We start from the raw sequence: 26,089 nt of genomic DNA, 5'->3' as shown, positions 1-26,089 counted from the left end.
CCAGTATTGGAACTTTCATAGATTCCCATGCTTTGTATCATTCCCCCTCGGAATAGGAGCATCTGTAAATAAACCAGCATTAGAAATGCAATAGGTCTCGCAGCATTAGAGTTAGTGCTTTTAGAATTGTTTATGGGTTTTTCTGTAAATCTTTAGCATGAGGGTGAGGGTGAGGGGTTGAGGGTGAGTGAGGGTGAGGCTGAGGGGTTGAGGGTGAGGGTGAGTGAGGGGTTGAGGGTGAGGGGTTGAGGGTGAGTGAGGGTGAGGGGTTGAGGGTGGGTGAGGGGTTGAGGGTGGGTGAGGGTGAGTGAGGGTGAGGGTGAGTGAGGGTGAGGTTGAGTGAGGGTGAGGGTGAGTGAGGGTGAGTGAGGGTGTGTGAGGGTGTGTGAGTGGGGGTGAGTGAGGGTGAGTGTGGGTGAGTGAGGGTGAGTGTGGGTGAGTGAGGGTGAGTGTGGGTGAGTGTGGGTGAGGGATTGAGGGTGAGGGGTTGAGGGTGAGGGAGGGTGAGGGGTTGAGGGTGAGTGGGGGTGAGTGAGGGTGAGGGGTTGAGGGTGAGTGAGGGTGAAGGTGAGTGAGGGTGTGGGTGAGTGAGTGAGGGTGTGGGTGAGTGAGTGAGAGTGAGAGTGAGGGTGAGAGAGTGAGGGTGAGGGTGAGTGAGGGTGAGTGAGAGTGAGGGTGAGTGAGAGTGAGGGTGAGTGAGGGTGAGTGAGGGTGAGTGAGAGTGAGGGTGAGTGAGAGTGAGGGTGAGTGAGAGTGAGGGTGAGGGTGAGTGAGGGTGAGTGAGAGTGAGTGAGGGTGAGTGAGAGTGAGGGTGAGGGTGAGTGAGGGTGAGTGAGGGTGAGTGAGAGTGAGGGTGAGTGAGAGTGAGGGTGAGTGAGGGTGAGTGAGGGTGAGTGAGGGTGAGTGAGGGTGAGTGAGGGTGAGTGAGGGTGAGGGTGAGTGAGGGTGAGGGTGAGTGAGGGTGAGGGTGAGTGAGGGTGAGTGAGAGTGAGGGTGAGTGAGAGTGAGGGTGAGTGAGAGTGAGGGTGAGTGAGAGTGAGGGTGAGTGAGGGTGAGAGTGAGTGAGAGTGAGAGTGAGGGTGAGTGAGAGTGAGGGTGAGTGAGAGTGAGGGTGAGTGAGAGTGAGTGAGGGTGAGGGTGAGTGAGGGTGAGTGAGGGAGGGTGAGGGTGAGTGAGGGAGGGTGAGGGAGGGTGAGGGAGGGTGAGTGAGGGTGAGTGAGGGTGAGTGAGGGTGAGTGAGGGTGAGTGAGGGTGAGTGAGGGTGAGTGAGGGTGAGTGAGGGTGAGTGAGGGAGAGTGAGGGAGAGTGAGGGAGGGTGAGTGAGGGAGGGTGAGTGAGGGAGAGTGAGTGAGGGAGAGTGAGTGAGGGTGAGTGAGTGAGGGTGAGTGAGGGAGGGTGAGTGAGTGAGGGTGAGTGAGGGAGGGTGAGTGAGTGAGGGTGAGTGTGAGAGTGAGTGAGTGTGAGGGTGAGTGAGAGTGAGTGAGGGTGAGGGTGGGTGAGGGTGAGGGAGGGTGAGGGGTTGAGGGTGAGTGAGGGTGAAGGTGAGTGAGGGTGAAGGTGAGTGAGGGTGGGTGAGTGAGTGAGGGTGAGTGAGTGAGTGAGGGTGAGTGAGGGTGAGTGAGTGAGTGAGGGTGAGTGAGTGAGTGAGGGTGAGTGAGAGAGTGAGGGTGAGGGTGGGTGAGGGTGAGTGAGGGTGAAGGTGAGTGAGGGTGAGTGAGGGTGGGTGAGTGAGTGAGGGTGAGGGAGAGTGAGGGAGAGTGAGGGTGAGTGAGTGAGGGTGAGTGAGTGAGGGTGAGTGAGTGAGGGTGAGTGAGTGAGGGTGAGGGAGGGGGAGGGTGAGTGAGGGAGGGGGAGGGTGAGTGAGGGTGAGGGAGGGTGAGGGAGGGTGAGTGAGGGTGAGTGAGTGAGGGTGAGTGAGGGTGAGTGAGGGTGGGTGAGGGAGGGTGAAGGTGAGTGAGGGTGAGTGGGTGGGTGAGTGAGTGAGGGTGAGTGAGGGAGGGTGGGTGAGTGAGGGTGAGGGAGGGTGAGTGAGGGTGAAGGTGAGTGAGGGTGAGTGAGGGTGGGTGAGGGTGAGGGTGGGTGAGGGTGAGGGAGGGTGAGGGTGAGGGTGAGTGAGAGTGAGGGTGAGTGAGGGTGAGTGAGGGTGAGTGAGGGTGAGGGTGAGTGAGGGTGAGGGTGAGGGTGGGTGAGGGTGAGGGTGGGTGAGGGTGGGTGAGGGTGAGGGTAAGTGAGAGTGAGGGTGAGGGTGAGTGAGGGTGAGTGAGGGTGGGGGTGGGTGAGGGTGGGTGAGGGTGGGTGAGGGTGAGGGTGGGGGTGGGTGAGGGTGAGGGTGGGGGTGGGTGAGTGAGAGTGGGTGAGGGTGAGTGAGGGTGAGGGTGAGTGAGGGAGGATGAGGGTGAGTGAGGGTGAGTGAGGGTGAGTGAGAGTGAGTGAGGGTGAGTGAGGGTGAGTGAGGGGTTGATGTTGAGGGGTTGAGGGTGAGTGAGGGGTTGAGGGTGAGTGAGGGTGAGTTAGGGTGAGGGGTTGAGGGTGAGTGAGGGGTTGAGGGTGAGTGAGGGGTTGAGGGTGAGTGAGGGTGAGGGGTTGAGGGTGAGTGAGGGTGAGGGGTTGAGGGTGAGTGAGGATGAGGGGTTGAGGGTGAGTGAGGATGAGTGAGAGTGAGGGTGAGGGGTTGAGGGTGAGTGAGGGTGAGGGTGAGTGAGGGGTTGAGGGTGAGTGAGGGGTTGAGGGTGAGGGGTTGAGGGTGAGTGAGGGGTTGAGGGTGAGGGGTTGAGGGTGAGTGAGGGGTTGAGGGTGAGTGAGGGTGAGGGGTTGAGGGTGAGGGGTTGAGGGTGAGTGAGGGTGAGGGGTTGAGGGTGAGTGAGGGTGAGGGGGAGTGCGGAAGCAGCACGGAGGGCAGGGAAGGGCGGAAGCAGCACGGAGGGCGGAAGCAGCACAGAGGGCAGGGAAGGGCGGAAGCAACAGGGAGGGCAGGGAAGGGCGGAAGCAACAGGGAGGGTAGGGAAGGGCAGAAGCAACAGGGAGGGCAGGGAAGGGCGGAAGCAACAGGGAGGGTGAGTGAGTGTGAGGGTGAGTGAGGGAGTGAGGGTGAGTGAGGGGTTGAGGGTGAGTGAGGGGTTGAGGGTGAGGGTGAGTGAGGGTGAGGGAGTGAGGGTGAGTGAGGGGTTGAGGGTGAGTGAGGGTGAGTGAGGGGTTGAGGGTGAGTGAGGATGAGTGAGAGTGAGGGTGAGTGAGGGGTTGAGGAATTGTTTATGGGTTTTTTTTGTAAATCTTTAGCATTTTTGTTTCCTGTAGCCAATGCTAAAGAATTACAAAAAAAAAGCCATAAACATTTCTAAAAGCTCCAACTCAAATGCTCCGAGACCTATTGCACTGTGTGAGGGTGAGGGGTTGAGGGTGAGTGAGGGTGAGTGAGGGGTTGAGGGTGAGTGAGGTGTTGAGGGTGAGTGAGGGTGAGGGGTTGAGGGTGAGTGAGGGTGAGGGGTTGAGGGTGAGTGAGGGGTTGAGGGTGAGTGAGGGGTTGAGGGTGAGGGGTTGAGGGTGAGTGAGGATGAGGGGTTGAGGGTGAGTGAGGATGAGTGAGAGTGAGGGGTTGAGGGTGAGGGGTTGAGGGTGAGTGAGGGTGAGGTTGCGGAAAATGGCAAGCATTACAAAGAAGGCCCCAAGGGCTACTGTACATGGGTTAGATAGCCAGGACACTGGCCCAAATCATTGGAAGGCAGACAGCGTAATTAAATAAAAGAGTATATGATGAATAAAAGGCTACAAGTGTGGCACATTGGGTATATAACCACGCTGCTGGATTCAGTCCTGCATTGCCGCATAATCCTAGTGGATCTGCCCATGGTAAATCCGAGTAGTGATTCGAGGGGTTCTACTTATGATGATGAAACCCGTATTTTGAAGGGACTCGTGAGTCATTTCGCATATTTCAAGTGTTGCAGCTGCATTTCTGTTTGAATGAAAGGTCCTGGCCTCTATAGACCAACGTGCTTTGTTAGCGCTGATGCAAGTCTGGTGGTACAATGATCACACGTTACATGTAATGTCACGTTACAAGAATCCTGTGCTAACCATCTCCCTTGTCAACTTCTGACTACATTTGAACGCCTTTTGGACACCTGTATAAACAAAACCGGTGGGAAGCGAGAGGAGCCGAGCCTTTCACATCGAGGTCGTGATATTCATCATAGGTAGAAATCACTTGTGTTAACTGGAGGGTTATCCCCTATCACAAAGAAGTAGAAAGAAAGGAGAGGGAGGCTGAGTAAGAAAGAGACGAAAGGAAACCGTGATGGCAGAAGAGGTTGAGAAGTCGGTGAAGAGAGAACAAAGAAGTGAGTCGGAGGGAGAGGAGACAGTGAACAGACAGAATCGTTTCAAGGACTGCGCAAAATGGGCATTTGCTAAAAGCCGCCCGCCTTTGAAAATGATCGGAGAAAGTCAGACTATTAAATTAAATTATGTATGGCCTCTTGCCTTGGTCTCTCGGACAGAAGTACATCACCCAAAGGCAAGATACAATCACATGACTGTGAGCGCAAGGGGAGGCCTATGGGCTCAAAGTAAGCCATAACAGTGATCCAGGGAGATTCTGTGTGTCAAGGACAATGCATTAGAATTGGAAAGATAGCAGAAGTGAGAAGGGAAAATAAAGAGAAAATGTGCAAGAAAGAGGGCTGGAACAGGAAAGTCAGAAGTAAATATGGTAAGATAAAAAGAAGCATGAACTGAATTAGAAAAAGGCTGGAAAGGGGAAGAACGATTGAACAAGACGGACGGAAGAGAGGGGAGGGGGGAGGAGAAATGCGACACGGAGGGAAGGGGAGGGGGCGGAGCGGGGAGGGGGCGGAGAGGGGAGAGGTGCGACACGGCAGGATGTGACCGTTGCGGCGGAAGGGCGTTAGACGGAAGGAAGAGAGGGGAGGGGGGAGGAGAAATGCGACACGGCGGGAGGGGGCGGAGCGGGTAAACAAAGACGGACGTGCACGCGCACGCGCTTTTAAGGTCAATGCGCATGCGCATAAGCTCAATGCGCATGCGCATTGACCTTAAAAGTCACGGGCACTGCAAGGAATCGCCACGATTCCTTGCAGTGTAGATAAAGAGTGGATAACTCGCAATAGTCTCGCTTGCTCGATGCGCATGCGCATCGACAGGCGAGACCTAAAAATCTCAGAACCATAGGTACAAAAGAGAAAATTAGGCCTAGGCCTCATCTCATTTTGTAGCATATCACCCTCTTTGTGTAAAAGAGCTCAAATTTCCGTAAGAACCAATCCGAATAGCCTCAACCCTTAAACCTTCCTGAGAGCCTCAGATTTTCTACCGCACGTTGTGCAAGGGAGTCTCCACTGAGCTCTGCTCAGTTTTTCTTTCTATTCAACTTGATTCTTCAACTTTTTTCTTCAAAATCTACAATGTCTGATAAGGAGAAGAAGGCTTTATCCAGGGCCTGTGCGAAAGAGGCTTTTTGTGGAGGACAAGCATGAGGACTGCATTTATTGCTTGTATCCTGATCACAAGGCCACAGATTGCAAAATCTATAGGACCTTTTCAACTCTGTCTATGAGAGACAGGGAGGGCTGATTGTTAACCTGGCTAGAGAAGATGAAGGCACGGAAGGAGGTACTGTCTTCAGATGAGGAGGATTCTACATCTGTGACTTCCTCCAGAAGATCTAAAAAGAGGGGTAGGTCTCCTCCCTCTACTTCATCTGAGCCCCCTGTCAAAACCCACCAAAAGATCTCTGATAGGTCTGGTAGGGTTAGTCCCATTAAATCTCCTCACCTAGGTGAAAAGGAGAGGCTGGGACAGGCTGCTGAGAAGAACACAGCCAAGAAGGTTGACAGGAGGTTTCTGTTCCTTCACAAACATCTGAGAAGAACACACCCAAGAAGGTTGACAGGAGGTTTCTGTTCCTTCACAAACATCCCAGAAGGAGAAGGATGGTAAAACTCTCGACGGTCACTCGAGACAAAACATGGCAAGAAACGGCGTCCGTCGACGACTAAAACAGCAGGTACGTAGACTACTGTCTCTCATAAGGATTTGAGTGTTCCGATGGCTCCGTCGACGGGCGGCTGTGTCGACGACATCTTCAATGACTGCGTAGACATTTAAAATGCCTTCCTGTTCATTGACGATGACTACCTTCTCGAGGTCGACTATCATGTCAACGAAGATACTGTCGACGGGCGCTTAGATGACAACTACGTCTACACCGGTGGCTGTGATGTTGATGGCGAGCTCGTCGACTATGCCGTCGATGATAAACCCATCGTCGACTATGAAAATTCCGTCGACTAAGACTGTTCCAGCGTTGACTATTCCGTCGACGAATCCTTCAACAATGGCTTCGTTGTTTCTTTCGATGACGACTCAGTCGACGATTCAAAAAATGCAGATTTCCTCACGGAATCGGCAGATAACACCGGAGAGGACTTCTTAAAGGCGAGTTACACCTTTGCCTCCTAATATGCTGCTGGATGACGAGTCTGATGAAGAGGTTGACTATATCCATTATGGGGATGCCTATAGTCCCTCGGATTTGAATGAAAAATGTCAAGATACAGATACTGAGGAGTACTACTAAACACCAGTATGTTCAGCAGGAACAACCTCCTCGAAACTTGGGTCAGGACATGGTGGCCATGCCAGCCTCTCTGGTTTCGGATTTGCAATTGATGCTACAAGACTATAGAAATAGATTTCCGACTCAACCAGCAGTACAATCGGAACGCCCGCCTTCTCCAACTGTACCCCCGACATCTACAATCATCGTGACAACAGTGGTCCCACTGGCTGTGGAAACTGAACCCAGAGAGGAATCCGGAGAAGTTGTGCATGATGTGTCTTCAGATGACGTTCAGGAAGATCTTATTAATGACCCTGACTTGGATTATGATGATAGTGGCCTTCAAGATCCAGATGCCACAGGACAGGACACTGCTACTTCTCTTCCAGCTGACATTGGGGGTTTCCATAACCTCATGGAAGGGGTATCTAAAAGATTTGGTCTGCCAATCACAACAGTACAGTCAGAATGTTTCCTATATGACTTTAAAGAGCCATACTAAGTCAGTCCGATCAATTCCTATAATAGAACACGTATGGTCAGAAGGGATCAAGGTCATGCAGAATCCGGCCACTGTCATTCCTGTTCTTCCCCGGCTGGAGAAGAAATATAAGGCCCCTGATGGCAGTCCTGCGTGCCTACTTGGACAACCAACCTAAGCCGGATTCTGTAATATCACAAGCGGCCCAGAGCAAATCAAAGAATCCTTCCACGCCACTTACTACACCCCCGGACAAGGAAGAGAGGCACTTGGACAATGTGGGCAAGAGATTCTCCTCTATGGCTAGTCTCCTTGTTCGAGCGGCTAATGCTCTGGCGATCTTAGGCAGGTACGATCGCCAGATGTGGTGTGATTTGGCTCAGTTTATAGAACAGCTGCCAGATTCATTAAGAGGAAGCCAAAAAGGTTCTCGTGGAGGGAGTAAGATAATCGTCGGAGGTCATAGATTGTGCTATGGACATAGCTTCTACGGCCTTTCGTGCTCTGGCTGGTTCAGCTGTCTTACGACGACAGGGCTGGTTGCGGGTGACCTGGTTTCGCCAAGAAGTCCAAAACAAGATCCTGGACCTTCCATTTGATGGAGAAATGCTTTTTGGTAAGCATGTTGGAGGCCCTCCAAAGTATTAAAAAGGACAGACACAGCAAAGTCCTTGGGGCCTTTGAATTACCGTAAGGTCCCATTCAGAGGGGCGAGAGGAAGAAGTTTCTCCTTTTTAGGGGTAGCCACCAACAGAGATATTCTTCTCGATCCTCACAATCATACAAGCTGCAGTATTCTAACAAACGCCAGGGCCAGTCTGCTTCTTACTCTCGTCAATCTCAGAGAGGACGTCAGAATAGTCAAGGACGCGACACTGCCAAGAGGCAATAGCTGCCTCCTGGCTCGTACTACTGCTCCTTCCTCCCCGAGAACATCAGTGGGAGGCAGGATATCTTTTTGTCTAGACAGCTGGAGAATTATAACATCAGACCAGTGGGTCCTGAATATTGTTCAGAGTGGCCATACTTAGAATTTCAAGATCTTCCTCCAACCAGAGCTCCAGGAGCCAGTCTCTCACAACATCTAGGACTACTACGTCTCGAAGCCCACCAACTTTTCATCAAGGGGGCAAGGAAAAGGTTTTTATTCCAGGTTCTTCCTGGTTCGCAAGACTACAGAGACTTGGCGCCCCATATTAGATCTACGGGAGCTCAACACCTATCTCATCAAACTGTCCTTCAGGATGGTCACTCTCCAGGATATTCTTAGTCTACTGAATCTAGGGGATTTCATGGCGACTCTGGATTTAGAAGATGCGTACTTCCACGTACCGATCCACCCAGCTCACAGGCAATATTTGCGCTTCACAGTAGGCAAGAGCCATTTCCAATTCAAAGTGCTTCCGTTTGGTCTTCGATTGGCACCAAGAATATTTACAAAGGTGTTGGCCCCGGTGGCAGCTTTCTTCAGGAAGCAATCTCTGGAAGTTTTCCCTTACCTGGACGACTGGCTAGTCAAAGCTCCTTCTTTCCAGGGAACTTCCAAGGCCATTGCAACTTGCATTCAATTGTTCGATCACCTGGGTCTTCAACTCAAGAGCAAGTCAGTTCTGCAACCGTCCAGGTCAACAAAGTTCCTAGGAGCCATTCTGGACTCCGAACATTGCAAAGCTTATCCTTCAGACGAGCGTCCAAATAAGTTAATGCTCTCTGCTCGCCAAGTGCTGAAGAGGAGATCCCAGTCAGTACGGCTCTACAAGTTTCTGCTTGGATCGATTTCATCTTGTATACCATTAATTCCGCATTGCAGGCTGCGAATGCGTCCTCTACAGGAGCAACTCGACAAACAATGGCGCCAAGCAGAAGGCTCTTTCAACGACAATTTTGGAAACACCAGAGATGGAAGCATGCTAATGGTGGATAGTGAGAAGCAACATCGCAGAGGGTCTGACTTTCAGGCTTCCTCCGTCTCCTATGGTCCTAACCACGGATGCTTTGTTAGAAGGCTGGGGAGCAGTGCTCCAGGGACTGCAAGTCAGTGGCCACTGGGATCCACAGTTGGAGCTGACTGCCATCCGGTTAGCTTTGCAAGCTTTTCTCCCGAGGATTCGAAATAATCTAGTGCTGGTCCGGAAGGACAATACAACGGCCATGCACTATATCAACAAGCAGGGGGGGACAAGGTCCCTAACTCATTCAAAGGAAGCTCAACGAATTTGGGATTGGGCAATTCTTCACAAGATCACTCTGACAGCAGAACACCTGCAGGTTCGCTCAATGTCACAGCGGATGCACTAAGCCGTCAAAAAGCAGCCAATCACGAATGGGAGTTAGATCTGCCCATTCTAGAGGAGGTGTTCTCGGTTTGGGGGACCCCGACCATAGACCTCTTTGCGTCTCCGGATAACACCAAATGCCGGTTCTACGCAAGCAAGGATCACCATCCGGGATCCTTGGGGAATGCACTTTTGATTGCCTGGTACAGCGCATTCTTCTACGCTTTTTCCGCCAATACCCCGAATACCGGGGTTACTCAAAGATCAAAGCGAAACCGTGCAAAATGATTCTGATTGAACCGACGTGGCCCCGGCAGTTCTGGTACACAAAACTCCTCCTGCTCTCCCAGGATCATCCCATTCGCCTGCGACTAGTTCAGTCCCTGTTATCGAAGTCTCAGGGTCAGGTGCTGCATCCGGATCCGACTTCGCTTTACTTGACGACGTGGCTCCTGAATACAGGGAATTCCAACATCTGAATCTCCCCAAGGAGTGTAGGGAGGTTTTGTCTCTGGCTCGAGCACCAAGCACTAACAAAACGTATAAAGCAAAATGGAAGAGATTCTGCCTATGGTGTCCGAGACAACAGCTCCACCCTTACAAGTCAGCTCCACATCAAATTTTACCATATAGCCTATCACTGGCTCAATCTGGATTGGCTCATTCTTTGGTGAAAGTTCATCTAGCAGCCATTTCAAGATTCCGGCAGACATCTTCAGGTCCTCCTCTTTGGTCTGCTAGAATTGTTCAACAGTTCTTAAAGGGCCTGTTTCGGATGTATTCTCCAGTCTGCCCTCCGCCACCAATTTGGCAACTTAATCCGGTGTTGGCTCAGCTAATGAAAGCTCCGTTGACCCCATTCACAGAACGCATCTTAAATTCCTTTCTTGGAAGCTAGCCCTCCTTTTAGCACTAACATCGGCTAGGAGAGGTAGTGAACTTCAGGCGCTGTCAATAGTCATTCCGACGACGGGGAATGATACAAAGCATGGGATTCTATGAAAGTTACCAATACTGGGAACCAAAGTTACAGGTAAGTAACTCGTTTTCTTTGGTCCAGAAGTAGACCCAGCTCTTGAAAAAATAAAGACACTGACCCAGTCAAGTCTATGGGAGCTCTGCAGTCCACCCAAGCGAGAGGCTCCTTTCTTCGCTCCTTCTACAGAGGAGGCTCCAAACAAGCTGGAGCAGACAATTCAGCTTCATTTAAGACCAATACACAAGCATTCCTCTTATAAAGGATACTTTAGAGGGGGATACAGAGGTTCGAAGCATGTGGGCTGCTGAATTCATATCTGTGCATAGATCGCCGCCTAGTGTTGGGTCCGGATGATTGCTCATTGTTGTCCTGAAACAGTCTTTGAAGTATCACGAGATAGGTGGCTCCTCCCCTGGACTACAGTGCGCATGGGCATAGACTCCATCCCCAGATTGTTTTTTTCCGCCATTGGGTTCGGATGCATATTTGTTAACGCAAGTTCGGAATTGATAAACTTTCCTTTTGGCCAAAATGCCATTAGTTATTGTCGGTATTGTCTTGCGATCGGTGCCCAGTTCTTGTTCCAGCTCAATTCCCGAGCCGGACGTCCAGAGGAGCCGCGTGGCTTTTCGGCACTGAAGGCCAGGTCGACGCCAGAGGCCTTATCGACAACACATCATGGAACGGAGCCAGTTCAAGAGATGTCCCGTTTGCAATTCAAAATATCCTCACATCGACGTCCACCCGGTGTGCAACAAGTGCCTGTCTCCGGATCACGATGAAGCCAGCTGTATGGCTTGTTCTCGCTTCCGCTCCAAGAAGACGATTCGACTTAGACGCGCAGCGCGCAAGGAGGCCCAGCAGACGGCACCTGACCCGGTGAAAATTTTCAATACCGAGGAGGATGAAGGAGTCTAGCAGGAAGTTCGAGAGAACCTGTCTGATCCTGCATCGGAGATCTACTCCAGTTACGACGCTGATATTGAAATGGTCGATAATGAAGACATCGTCGACTAGGTAGGAGACGACGATGGGGCCTTTGGGGCCGTGGAAGATAGCTCGAGCGAGGAGCTAGGGCCGAGACCAAGACACTTAATGAGGCTCAGGTCTAGGGATCGCCACATGGCCTTACCTGAGATCGTACACTTGGTTCGACAGCCTCGCCTCAAGGCCCGGCTTCGGACATTTCTAACGAGCCACTGGTTGACCGACCGAAACCGAAAGAGAAAGCATCGGTGTCTACCGAAAGCACTGGAGGCAAAATCGAAACCAAAAGTGCGTATTGCTTTGGTCGGCTCGAAGTCCTCTGAACTATCGGCACCGACTAAGCAAAAAGGTGTTATCGACCCAATGAGGTCGCTCAAGGGTGTCGAGCCAAAGACTGGGACACCGAAAAAACTGGTCAAGGACGTTGACCCGAAAAAATCTGCGCTGAAGGCCGTCAACACAGACAAAGGACTCAAAGCTCAGAAGGTTCTCGATCCTATGCGTCGACCAGACAAGGCTAAGAGCGGTACGAACCTCGAGTCCACGTCTGGTGGTGGCTTGAAGGAACCCATCGAGTCGACACGGCCGTCCGCATCCTTTTCGAAGCAGGTGTCGGAATCGCTAAAACGCATTAAAGAGAAGACTTAGACTGTCGGACCGAAGGATACTCCACCAACGAAGCCTACCACTAAACCTCAAAAATCGTCGGCGCCCATCCAGTTCACGCTGCCGCCGAAAGTGGTACCTAAGGCCTTCGCCCCTAAGGCGGCCGTCGAAGCGTCCAAGGCGGTGTTCACGGGGCTGAAGCCCACAACTGCGGAAGTGGTCACAAAGCATCGACAGCCTCCGCTTGAAGAGCAGTCGAGACAATTCATCGACGCACACACGGGTAGACTTTCTATTTACAAGCGAAAGATCGCCCCGGAACAGCCTATGGAGTCATACAAAATTCCATTGAAAAAGGATTCGACTAGATCACCCCTTCTTGTCGAACCTGTTCGAGGCATGTGGGCTGCTGAATTCATATCTGTGCATAGATCGCCGCCTAGTGTTTGGTCCGGATGATTGCACATCGTTGTCCTGGAAGAGTCTTCGAAGTATCACAAGATAGGTGGCTCCTCCCCTGGACTACAGTGCGCATAGGCATCGACTTCATCCTCAGATTGTTTTTTTCCACCATTGGGTTCGGATGTCTTTGGGTTTCCTCTAGTAGGAATCGATAAAAAACTTTCTTAAGACCAAAAGGTCTTTAGTTTATTCGTCGGTATAGTCTTGCATTCGGTCTTAGTTCTTCCAGCTCGGTTCCGAGCCGGATTCAATACACCCGCGTGCTTTCGGCGCGGAAGGCCCAGTCGACGCATCAGACACTATCGACTGTTCATCATGGACCGAAGTCCATTCAAGAGATGTCCCGTCTGCAACTCGAAGTATCCCCACATCGACGTCCACCCGGTGTGCAATAAGTGTCTGTCGCCGGACCATGATGAAGCCAAGTGCATGGCTTGTTCCCGCTTCAGGTCCAAGAAGACACTTAAGCTTTGACGCGCTGCGCGCCAGGAGGCCCAGCAAGCTGCACCAGCGCCTGCGGACATTTTCGATGCTGGGGATGTCGAGGAAGAATCTACCAGGGACATCAGTGAGTCGAACCCCGCGTCGGACGTAGACTACGACACGGACGCCAAAATGTTCGAAGCTGAAGAAGTCGTCGACGAGGTAGACGACGGGGCCCTCGGGGCCATGGAGGATAGCTCGGACGAAGAGCTACCTCAAACTGACGCTCGGGCCGTACCAATACATAAGGCTCAGGTTGAGGGATCGCCACTAGGCCTTACCCAAGATCTTACCATGGGTTCTACTGCCCTGCCTTTGGGCTCGGCCACGGACATTGCTAATGAGCCGCACCCTGGAAAATCGAAACTGAAAGTGAAACATACGGTCTCTACACAAACAGCGCAGGTGCACACCTCGAAACCGAAAGTGCGCATCGCTTTGGTCGGATCCAAAGCTCTGAGCCCTCTGCTCTGAAGAAGCAGAAGGGTGTTGTCGAGCCGAAGGCTCAAGTCAAGGGCGTCGAGACGAAGTCTGCCGCGCCGAAGACTAAAGTCAAGGCGGTCGAGCCGAGTACATCGGCGCCGAAGGCGGTCGACACCAGCAAAGGACTCTGTGACCCGAAGAAAGGTCTCGGTGACCCGAAGAAAGGTCTCGGTGACCCGAAGAAAGGCCTCGGTGACCCGAAGGTCATCGAGACTCCGCGTCAGCAGGACAGAAGAAGGTGACGGACTCCCTATGGCGCATCAAGGAGAAGGCCTCGACGGTCGGACCAAAAGATCCTCCCCCTCCGAAGCCGGTCGAGAGACCTCACAAGGCGTCGACGCCTATTCACTATACGTTGCCGCCGAAGGTGGCGCCGAAGGCTTTCACTCCTAAAGCGGTCGCCAGCGTCCCCCAGAAGGTTTCCTCGGTGCCGAAGTAGTCGACGGTGGTCCCCACCCTGAAGCCTCGACAACCTTCAGTAGACGAGCAACAAGAACACTTTATTGATGCCGAAACTGGCAGGCTTTCCCTCCACAAGCGGAAAATTGCCCCGGAACAACCAATGTAGTCCTACAAGATACCTCTAAAGAAAAAGGACTCTGCTTCCACTCCTGTCCTGGTGGAACCACTTTCTCCACAGACTCATGATGTCTCGCCCACTTACTCTGATGTGGACGCTGGGGAGGGCGATGATGAGGATGAGTTCAGCTATCCTGTCTATACAGACCCTGATGATACCAATGAACCCTGGGCTGCTGGTGCTGACCCAGGTGATCCTCATTCTGGACAAGACACTCCACTCTATTCTGTGAAGACGTCTCCCACAGAAGATTCTGCAGCATTCAATGCCCTCATTGAACGGGCAGCTAAAAATCACAAGGTCCAGCGCCATGCTGATCCTATTGACGTCGATTTTTCTTTTTGATACCTTTCAGTCTCGGAGAGGACTGTCAAGACTCTACCTATGTTAAAAGGTGTCTTAAAACATGCTGGAGAGATCTTTAAAGAACCTACCAGGGCGAGGGTGATAAACCCTAGGATTGAGAAAGTATAAGCCAGCGCCTACTGATCCTACCTACAGTTGCCTCTGGACTCTCTTGTCTTGAATGCCCGGAAGAGGGCTAATTCTCAGACTACGGGTGATGCTCCTCCCCCAGACAAGGAATCTAAGGTCTTTGAGGCATCAGGGAAAAGGGTGGCAGCACAAGCGGCCAACATCTGGCGCATTTCCAATACGCAAGCGCTTTTAGCGAGGTATGACAGGGCACACTATGACACACTGGAGACCCTGTTGCAGCACCTGCCTGATGAATACAAGGAGGCAGCCGAGATGCTTATTCAGGAAGGGAAGCTGATCTCTAATGCTTCAATTAAGTGCGCTCTGGACGCGGCTGACACCGCATCCAGGGCTGTCAACACTAGTGTCATGCTGAGACGACATGCCTGGCTCAGAATCTCTTGATTTAAGCCAGAGATACAAACCACCATCTTTAATCAAACAGTGAATCCAGATCATCTGTTTGGCCTAGAGGTTGACACCACCTTAGAAAAGATTAAGGACACTGACACTGCTAAATCCATGGGTGCCTTACAGTCCCAGCAGTTTCTGGGTGGGTCTTTTCGTCGCTCAAGCACTAGAGGCGTTTCCAGAGGCCAGCTCTCCCAAACCACGCAGTACTACAAAGGGAACACGCAGTCCACATACACCAACAAAAGTCGAGGTGGATATCGTGGTAACCGCGCCAAGGGCAGGGGTCGTGGAAACAACAACTCCAGATCCTCTGCCACCAACAAACAGTGACGCCTTGTCACTGCCCCCCGACCATGCAACACCGGTCGGGGGGAAGACTTCAGCAGTTCCTGCCGGTCTGGAGAACCATCACCACAGACAGGTGGGTCAGAAAACGTATACAATACGGTTTTTGTCTGGAGTTAACATCCACTCAGCCCAACTTACCCCCAAGAAACCGTCCTATGTCCGCCGAGCATTTGCACTTATTGCAGCAGGAGGTCCTCGTCATGCTGCAAAAAGGAGCAATAGAGCTCGTGCCTGTGCAGGAAAATGGCACAGTGGTCTACTCCCTGTACTTCTTGATACCAAAAAAGGACGGGTCCCTCAGGCCCATCCTGGACCTCAGGCCCCTCAACCAGTACATCCTGTTGGAGCACTTCCATATGCTGACCCTGCAGCAAGTGCTTCAGTCGCTCAGTCAGGGGGATTTCCTCGCAACTTTAGACCTAAAGGATGCGTATTTTCACATTCCACTGCACCCGTCACACAGAAAATACCTCCGGTTCACCATCCAAAACCAACACTACCAGTTCAAGGTTTTGCCTTTCGGAGTGACCACGGCACCCAGGGTGTTCACAAAGTGCCTGGCGACAGTGGCGGCGCACCTAAGGAGACTGAACTATCACGTCTACCCTTATCTGGACGACTGGCTCATCCAAGCTAAGTCAGCCCAGCAGTGTGCCGCTCACGTGTCCCACACCATTCACCTCCATCACGACCTGGGATTCTCACTGAATTACCCAAAATCCCCGCCCACATACGGCAGTATCTGGGTGTGACGATAAACACTCTGGCAGCCACAGCACAGCCAAATTCAGTGAGGGTCAGCAGCATTCTATCGCTGATACGATTCAAACCCCGACACTCGCTTCCAGCGAGAGTGTTCATGCAGTTAATAGGCATGATGGCCTCCTGCATCTCCATAGTCCCGCACGCGAGGCTACATATGCGTCTGCTTCAGGAGTGCCTAGCACGTCAGTGGACTCAGGCTCACGGGCAGTTGAAAGACCTAGTGTTGGTGAGCGGTCGGGCATACAACTCTCTGCATTGGTGGAATCCACGAAACCTTTGCAAGGGACGACCGTTCCAAGAGCCTGTGCCACAGAGCATCCTGACAACGGACGCTTCTCTCCAGGGATGGGGAGCTCATCTACTCCATTACACTGTGCAGGGGCTATGGACGCAACAGCAACGGACCTTGATGTATTACATTGATAGGACCAAGGATTTTAGGAAAACTAAACAACTCTTTGTTGCCTTTGCGCCACAACACAAAGGTAACCCCATTTCCAAAGCTGGTATAGCTAGGTGGATAGTTAAATGTATTCAGATCTGCTATCTGAAAGCCAAACGTACTCTCACCATTCCACTGCGGGCCCACTCCACACGGAAGTTGGGGGCCTCCATGGCTTTCCTTGGAAATATCCCTTTGGAAGACATATGTAGAGCAGCCACATGGTCTACCACACACACATTTACGAAACACTACTGTGTAGATGTGCACTCCAAACAGCAGGCAGCTGTAGGGCAGGCTGTTCTAAAAACACTTTTTCAAACTGCTGCAGCTGGCACATGCGGCCGCCGCTAATGGAGGGACTGCTATGTATTCTATGCAGATATGAATTCAGCAGCCCACATGCCTCGAACCGAATATGCTACTTACCAGTATGCATCTGTTCTTGGCATGTAGGGCTGCTGAAATTCATATCGCCCGCCCTCCTCCCCGGCGCCTGTAGCGGCTGCAGCACTCAGAATTACTCTTAGCATGGTAATCTCTCACGGTGTTACACTCCATCTTTGCCACAATGGCTAAAAACAATCTGGGGATGGAGTCGATGCCCATGCGCACTGTAGTCCAGGGGAGGAGCCATCTATCTCGTGATACTTCAAAGACTCTTCCAGGACAACAATGTGCAATCATCCGGACCCAACACTAGGCGGCGATCTATGCACAGATATGAATGTCAGCAGCCCTACATGCCAAGAACAGATGCATACCGGTAAGTAGCATATTCGGTAATAATAAGGGAAGAGATCGAAGTAACAACAATCGATCCTCTTCCACCACTTAAGTGACTTCCTCCAGCTCCCCCAACAGCATACCACTCATGTAGGGGGAGATTAACACAGTTCGTACCTATCTGGAATTCCATCACAACAGACAAGTGGGTAAGACAGATTATCCAGTATGGTTACTGCCTAGAGCTTACAGCTACCCCTTCAAATATACTACCCAGACAGCGTCCAATGTCCACAGAATATCTAACGCTGCTCCAACGAGAGGTTCTCTCATTGCTGCAAAAAGATGCAATATAGCTAGTTCCTTTGCAGCTTCAAGGAACAGGTGTCTACTCACTCTACTTCCTAATACAACATATCCATGTCTTCCCATACTTAAACGATTGGCTCATAAAAGCCAAGTCATTCAACCAGTGTGTTCAACACACATCTCACACAATTCAGACACTGCACAACTTGGGGTTTACAATAAACCACACCAAGTCACATCTACAGCCCTCATGTACATCAATACCTAGCGGCTACCATAAACTCCAATACAGCTCTAGCTTACCCCAGTCCAGCCAGAATACATAGCATTCAAGCCTTAGTCACAAGGTTTCAAAACCAACACTCTCTCCCAGCCAGTGTTCATGCAATTAATAGACCTGATGGAATCTTGCATTTTTATTGTACCATATGCAAGACTGCAAATGCGCCCATTGCAGGAATGTCTAGCACATCAGTGGAATCGGGCACAAGGACAACTTACAGACCTGGTGTTGGTGGACAGCCGCACACGTCGTTCTCTGCAGTGGTGGAACACCAAAAACTTGTCCAGGGGGGCGGCCGTTCCTCGAACCCGTTTCACAGATAGTACTGACAACAGACTCATCCCTCACAGGATGGGGAGCACATCTGCTCCACCACACAACTCTGGAAAGATGGACCGCTCAACAAAAGGTGCTCCATATCAATCACCTAGAGTTGCTGGCGATTTTCCTGGCATTGAAGTCCTTCCAAGTGCACTTACGGAACAAAGCTGTCTTAATCCGGACGGACAACATGACAGCCATGGACTACATACAAAAACAAGGAGGCACACATTCCCTGCAACTGTCCCAGCTCGCACAAAACATTTGGAAATGGGCCATTCCACAAAATATATATCTGCTTGCAGAACAACTTCCAGGAGTTCACAATCAAATAGCCGATCTTTTAAGTCGACAGACACAACAGATTCACGAATGGGAACTACATATGCAAGTTCAACCATTCTTTCACAAGTGGCGTCATCCAGACATGGACCTGTTTGCCACAAATGAAAACTTAAAATGCCCAACCTTCGCTGCCAGGTTTCCACACCCGTTGTCCAGGGGCATTGCTATATGGATGAACTAGTCAGGCAGATTTGCGTACGCTTTTCCGCCAACCCCACTAATACCACTAGTGGTACGCAAGCTCAGACAACAGTCTCTCAAACTGATCCTGGTAGCTCCTACATGGGCACGCAAACCGTGGTTCACCACACTGCTAGAACTCTCTAGTTCCACACCAAGAACTGTCTCTGACACCATCCATGCTAACGCAGAACCATGGAGACATCAGGCATCAGATCCAGGTCAACTGAATCTGCGATCTGGCTCCTGAAGTCTTAGAATTTGGTTACCTTAACCTGCCACCAGACTGTATGAATATCATTAAAGAAGCCAGAAGACCTACTACTAGAGCTTGCTATGCTGCTAAATGGAAAAGATTTGCCATTTACTGCAATAATAATCAAATTGATCCTTTAGATGCTTCCATCCAAAATATTATCTGCGATCTTCTCCATTTACAAAGATGTAATCTGGCTTATTCATTTATACGTTTACATCTTGCAGCCATTGCCGCATATCTACAAAACAGACAACATATGTCATTGTTCAGAGTACCAGCAATAAAAGCTTTTATGGAAGGATTAAAAAAATATTCCTCCTAGGTTACCACCCTCTCCAAAGTGGAACCTAAACATTGTTCTTACCAGGCTCATGGGACACCCTTTAGAACCTGAACACAAATGTGAACTACAATTTCTCACATGGAAAACAGCTTTCCTTTTTGCTACTACCTCTTAGTCAGTGAGATTCAAGCTTTCACTATAGGACCAAGTCCTTCGCAAAACAACAACTATTTGTAGCTTTCTCTCCACCACATAAAGGCAACCCCATTTCTAAATTAGGAATTGCCAGGTGGATTGTTAAATGTATACAAATATGCTATTGCAAAACAAAACGCACATTAATAGTTCCTCCTAGGGCGCACTCCACACCCAAACTAGGAGCCTCCATGGCTTTCTTAGGAAACATTCCCCTTGAAGACATCTGCAAGGCAGCAACATGGTCTACAACACACACCTTCACTAAACACTATTGTGTTGATGTGCAAGCCAAGCAGCAAGCTGCAGTAGGCCAAGCTGTCCTTAAAACGCTTTCAAACTACTGCAACAGACACACATGACCACCGCTAGGGGCGACACTGGCGCACAATCAATGCAAAGTGTAGAATCTACAGCTCATATGCCTTGAACGGAAAATGCTACTTACCAGTATGCATCTGTTCTTGGCATGTAGAGCTGCAGATTTCTACGCGCCCTCCTACCTCCCTGGGACCTGTATCTGTTCCAGTTTTCATCTTAATTAGATATACACGCATGGACATCCTTTCTTTCTACTGACTCCATCATTTCTCATCATGGCGAAAAACATCTAAGGATGGAGCCGATGCCCATGCGCACTATCGTCCAAGGGAGGAGTCACCTATCTCGTGACTATAAAGACTTTTTTTCCAAGACGACAACAACATGCAATCATCCAAGCCCAACACCAGGTGGCGATCTAATGCAAAGTGTAGAAATCTTCAGCTCTACATGCCAAAAACAGATGCATACTGGTAAGTAGCAGTTTTCATATGTATAAACCCATGTATATATTCATATATATCTATACATAATCATGCAGCCTAATAAATATGCTAAAGAATGCCTCAATTGCATTGAATTTTTTATTCAAAATCACCATATACATTTAACATATCTAGTACACAGAATATAAGCACATTTAATTGCCGAACATATCCTTTATTTGAAAGAAGAAAGGCAAGAAAGTCCAAAGGCATTGTTAGCCAATAGGTTGCATTGAACATAGCAGATCAAACTGGCACTGTGCCTTTAAAACCTCCGAGACCTACTCTATCCAATCATGTTCCATAGTTGACAGTAAAGTCTGTTCTTTTTTTCTTCCTTCTTGTGAGGGGATCCTGAGCACAGAGCTCTTCTGTTTTGACATTCCTGTCAAACTTTTCTCTTCAGAATTTTTCACCTTCACTCGTACCTCCTGTACTTCTAACAATTTTTTGACTGAAATGTCAGTCAAAAAGTGCCATCTGTGTTTAGCAAATTCACTTCGTGTGACAAAAATATGGCAAAATCCGACACACGCCCGGTGTGTATTGTTGGTTTGCCTTCACATCATAATGCAGATACACACTATCCCTGCCAATACCTCTCCAGAAGAACGTTGAGAGCTGGTGATAAGATTAGACTTCATGCCCTGCAATAGAGAAAAGGTACGACCTTCAAGTGGCCTTTTAGGGTCCCAAACCCCTTTCAAAAATCCCTCCTATGAGCTTATTTTGCATTGTTAGCCCCCCACTTTTTGCCTAGTTTTGATGAGCTTTCAATTGTAGTGCACGGGGTCCCTGCAAACCGGGTCCCCTGTGCCAGTACTGCTTCCCTAAACAAATCCCCAATTGGTGCTTCTACCCCCTGTAAGCCCCCAGTTAATGGTACTCTTGAATACCTGTTGCCTGAGAGCTGAAGAGGGTCCCCTGGGACCATGCCACTGCCCTTGCACCCAGTGAGGGAGAAAACAGTTGACTTAGCACTGCCTGAAGTCATAGGTAAGTCACCCCTCTAGCCGGCCTCACAGCACTAAGGTAGGGTGCACTATACCACAGGCCAGAGCATATCTGCAAAAGCGATGTGCCTCTAATTTTGGGTTCCCTTCCTTTATATTGTAAGTTCCAGTGAAGCCACAGAGTACATTGCCTGGAAACTCAACAACTCGTGTTCCCTAGCACCATGATGGCTTCACTGAACAGAGGAGTGTTTGGAACCAAACTACTCCTTTCAATAAATCCACACTGATACCAGTGTCATTTATTGTACTATGTACCCAGAGGTAACCTCCATGGTGCCTCCATGGCCTGCCACCTTTGTAATACAACCCCTAGCCTCTGCTGCCAGCAGCAGATGGCAGCCCCTCGTTTACACCCCCCACTTTTGATGGGAAAACTTTGAGAATGTGGTTTGCCCAAATCTGCCCACTCCACCCCACTGGTGGAGGAGACTAAGTTGAGCACACTTTTCAGTCTTATCTGTGGGATGGGGGAAAAGTAGAGGCAAAAAGCAATGAGGACACGAAGACATGGATTAAAGTTCTCGAAGGCCACCTCTACGGTGACTTCAAAACACTTGAAGGCTGAAAGTCACATAAACAAAGAGCCCCACTTTCCCTGACCAAAGGACACCAATGTTGGCAAGCCTTCTAGCCAACCATCCACCTCACCAGGCACACAAGAAGGGGTGAAGGTCAAGGAGCTGAACTGCTGAGTGTCAAAAGGAAGACTACACTGTGGGCTGAAGATAAACCTAGAGCTCGAGCAAAAGAAATGCTGGCTTGAGAAGTAGGGCACGAGGTGGGACCTGAAGTTAGTGGATGCAGCATCAGGGAAATCTCTCGGACATGGTCCAGATCTCAGAGAGAACAGCACAGGACCTGAAGTGGTGGTTGACCAACCGCTATTGGGTCAGAGGCAGACCCCTCTCCCTTCCCCAACCATATCGCACAGTAGTGGCAGAAGTGTTGCTCCTGGGATGGGGCAGCAATTTGGGAGAAGTGGGGAATCAAGGCACTATTGATTCCGTCTAAATCTGGACTCTGTATCAACATGCTGGAGCTCCGAGCGATTCAATTGGCATTGAAATCAAAAGCAATCTGATTCACGTGTTCATGGACAACACCACTGCCATGTGGTACTGCAACAAACCGGATGGGGTGGGGTCGTGGACCCTTTTTCAAGAGGCCCTCAATCTCTGGACGTGGCTGGAACAGCAGGGCATATCCCTGGTGGTTCAACACCTGGCAGGTTCCCTGACGGCCAGGATAGATTAACTCTGCTGTCCATTCCTAGCCGATCACGAGTGGTGTCTCCAACCGGAGGTGGCACAAGTTTTTTCAAAAGTTGGGTGAGCCTTGGTTAGATCTGTTCTGCCAAGAACGTGCAATGTCAGCAGTTTTGCATGCAGAGTTTTCTAAGCGGCACTCGCTCGGTGACTCTTTTAGTCTTTAGTGGAGCTCAGGCCTCCTGTACAGCTTTCTTTTGATATCACTCCTGTCCAGAGTGCTCCAGAAAATCAGGAGCGACGGGCCCAAATTATTCTTGTGGCTCTGGAGTGGACCTTGAGACTCTGGTATCCAGAGCTTCTCTGAGCATTGGTCCTCCGATCGAGCTGCCCAATCAGTAGGATCTTCTGTCACAGTAGTAGGGGAAGGTCCTCCACCCAAACCTATAAACGCCTTCTTGCATGGAAATAAATAGACAGCAGTTAAAGGCATTCAACCTTCCTCCCAAAGTCTGCAATGTTTTTGCCAGCCAAGCGTCCCTCTACCAAGACAGTGTATTCCTGCCGGTGGCAAATGTTTTAAAAATATTGTACAGAAAGGTCTATTGATACTTTCTGCTTCCCTCTTTCAAGTCCTTATCTATATTTTGACCCTTTTCCAGCATGGCCCTGCTCTTTGCATTCTTAATGGGTATCCCCAGTCTGCCTTCTTTAAATCCTCTATGGTGAAAAGATTTCTTAAGGAGCTTGTGCTAATTTTCTCAACTGCCCCATTAATCATGCCTCAGTGGGACATTCATTTGGTTCTCAAATTCCTCATGTGTGCTCCGTTCGAGAGTCTGCACAACTCTGGCTGCAAACAGCCTTTTTGGTGGCAGGAACTTCTGCCACGAGGGTTAGCAAATTACAGGCTCTGTCAGCCAGGCCTCCCCACAAGACCATCTAACAAGATAAGTTGGTGCTTCGGACTAGGGCCTCTTTCTTACCTAAATTTCTCTGTGCCACGTGGGCAGTCAGTCACCTTGCCCACTTTTTTGCTCCTCCGTACCCCTCTAAAGAGGAGGAGCAACTCCAGTCTGGACCCAAAAAGAGCATAGTCGTTCTAACTTGACTGCACAGAAGTTCCTGGTGGACGACCAATACTTCGCTGGATCAAAGAAAGGTCTTATGGTGCGGAGGACTATCTCACGATGGGTTGTCCTCTGCATCAAAATTTGCTAGGTTCTGAACAAGAAACAGCCTCCTGAAGGCATAAGAGCTCTTTCCACCAGAGCGAAGGCTGCTACCACAGTGTTGCAATGTGGTGTCCCAGTCCTCGACATTTGTCAGGCAGCAATGTGATAGTCTCTATGCACATTCACTAAGCATTACATCCTAGACAGTCAATTCCGCAGAGGCTGCCTTTTGGCCGCTCGGTCCTGGAGGGCTTCCTGGTCTAAACTTGTCCACAGTCCCTCTTCCTGGAATGGTATTGATCTATTCCCAGGTAAGGAATCTGTGGCTAGATATCTTTATCAGATTGACAAGTTACTCACCTTCGGTAACGCCTTATCTGGTAGAGACATGATATAGCTGCAGATTACTTACCGACCTACCCATCCTCCCCGCACTGTGTACAGTTTTTTTGGGTCAAGACTGATGATCCCTTACTGGGCCCTCGTTGTTCTAAACACACCACTGTCAGTGCCCTTCATGGCTCTGCACTCCTAACATGGAAAGTCGTAAAAAGTAATGGGCATCAGCGTGCTGAGGTGATGCCAATAATGGTGACGCAGACATCACTTCTGACATCATGTGGAGCTGACTGCCACCTACCAGCACACAAGGGTATTGCTCAAGCAAAATTCTTCTGGATCCAGCTTGACACATGTGAAATTCTATGGTAGGAATCTATGGCTAGATCATGTCTCTAACAGACAAGGCATTACTGAAAGTAAGTAAATTGTCTCACGGTACAAACACAATGGTTACTTTATTCGTATGACTAGTTTTGCAATTTGAATAATTTTCTAGATTCACGTGCAACCCTCCCACCTCCCTAAAGAGTTGAATGCAACAGGGCAGGGTAAAAGTTGCACCAAGGGAAGAAGCCAAAGTAGAATGCTAAAAAATGAATCTAAAGATCGAAACCACTCACAGGGACTTCAGAGGCATATCTATAACCTCTCAGATGGTTCATAGTGCTAAAAAGTGTACACCACCACCCTTGTTTGAGAGTAAAATAAAACTAGACTATTCCAGACCCAACCATAAGATGGTGGAATAATGGACAGCATTTGAATCCAGAAAATTCTACAGGCTGCAAAACTGCTTCTACGTCGAAGTAACCATTGTTTTCTTTCGTGGGAATTTTCATTTAAAGCCATAACCTGAAGGTTTATAGCCGCGGTGCACTGTAAAAGGTTTTCTCTTTTGATAGTCAAAATGAATTGTTGGTTTCATGGATCAAAATGAATTGTTGGTTTCATGGATCGCATGATGTGGGGCATTGCGGGAGCCTGCTTAGATATAGGAGCAGCGTTCATCTTCCGTAATTTCAGCTGGCAATCCATCTGGCCCCATTTCCCCCCCTCCCCCCTCCCCCTTTTGTTGGGGGAGAGTAAGCATTGGAGTATAACTCTTTTCTTTCTGTTCATGTACTTTTTTCTTTCTTAAACAATAAATTGTTAATGTGATTATTGTTGCCCTCAATAGGTTCGCCTTTACCTATGTTTTCAAAACTTTTCTACAGGATTGACATAGTTATTGTTAGTTGTGGAGGATAATTGTTTGTCCGTATTGTGTACTAACCATATAATTGTCCTTAAACTGTTTGATTTTAACAGCAATTTCATGATTTTAATTAGTTTTTTGGTTTTTTGTTCTACAGGCAAAAGTACGAATGCGAGGTGCAGGGTTGGGGGCCAAGGGCAGCTCTTATGGGGTATCCACTTCAGATTCTTACAAAGATGCTGTGCGGAAAGCCATGTTGGCTCGCTTTACAGAGATGGAATAAGATATTTTCTACTACCACACTTGTAAATTGTACCCCAGTTTATTGTAACTAAACTTAAATTCAACCGGGCAGTCCTGCTTGTAAATTGGTGTTAATGCCACTCAACTTTTGTAGCATTCTTGTATTTTTATCATTTCTCACTTGACTCTTGTACAGAATATTGTATATCTTTTGAAAGCGTCAAACAATGAACATCAGAAACATCAATACTGGCTGTATTTTTTTTATACGATCTCTGTACATTTTGTAAATATTTTATTGTTTGTGGAGCTACTTGTTTGTGACCTTATACATCCCCATCTCTCAAAACATCACCTTATGAGTGTGGGGGCAGTACTACTTTCCCTTGCTCATCTTTTCTTTGTTAAATCTGCTCTGTCTTGTATCATAGGAAACGTGCAGATTTTGTAATATAAATCTTGTGTACATATTTCTTGTGTAGATTTTCATTTGTTGCCATTTGCACCTTTTGAGAAATAAATTGGAAAAAAATCTGTGTAATTTCTTAATCTGTCACATTTATTTTCTGAAACCATATTGCACTTTTCATTCTGGTGTATACTTCTGCTAGCAGGTTCTTCACCCATTTAATATCTCCAGGTGCCTTACTGTGCCCAAAACATTCATAGCCTTCCTGTGAGAAAGTGGTTCTATATATACTGGACCAGATTGAGGTACAGTGTGTATAGAGTCCACAATCCACAAACCCCAGAGGTATAAAAGTGGTTAAAGTCCGGCCTGACCTTACTCTCAAAAGTGGTAGCTTGGTCAAACAGTAAGGCAGTACCAGAGGTCAGTGTAAAGCA

The 26,089-nt window shown here is 49.3% G+C and overlaps 1 protein-coding gene across 1 annotated transcript in view; it reads left to right on the top strand.

Annotated features, from left to right (window-relative positions):
• RBM5 (RNA binding motif protein 5) overlaps positions 1–25,784 on the top strand; it is a 242,450-nt gene extending 216,666 nt beyond the window's left edge. The window contains exon 25 of the mRNA XM_086938797.1: positions 25,158–25,784. Within this exon, the coding sequence (XP_086794923.1) occupies positions 25,158–25,283 (126 nt within the window). The 3' untranslated portion in view covers positions 25,284–25,784. The remainder of the gene's footprint in view (positions 1–25,157) is intronic.
• The last annotated feature ends 305 nt before the right edge of the window (positions 25,785–26,089 follow it).

The sequence above is a fragment of the Lissotriton vulgaris genome, chromosome 9 (assembly GCF_964263255.1).
Source record: "Lissotriton vulgaris chromosome 9, aLisVul1.2, whole genome shotgun sequence".
Lineage (NCBI taxonomy): Eukaryota > Metazoa > Chordata > Amphibia > Caudata > Salamandridae > Lissotriton > Lissotriton vulgaris.
Note: the sequence above shows the minus strand (reverse complement) of the source record. Positions and strands in the feature narration are given on the sequence as shown.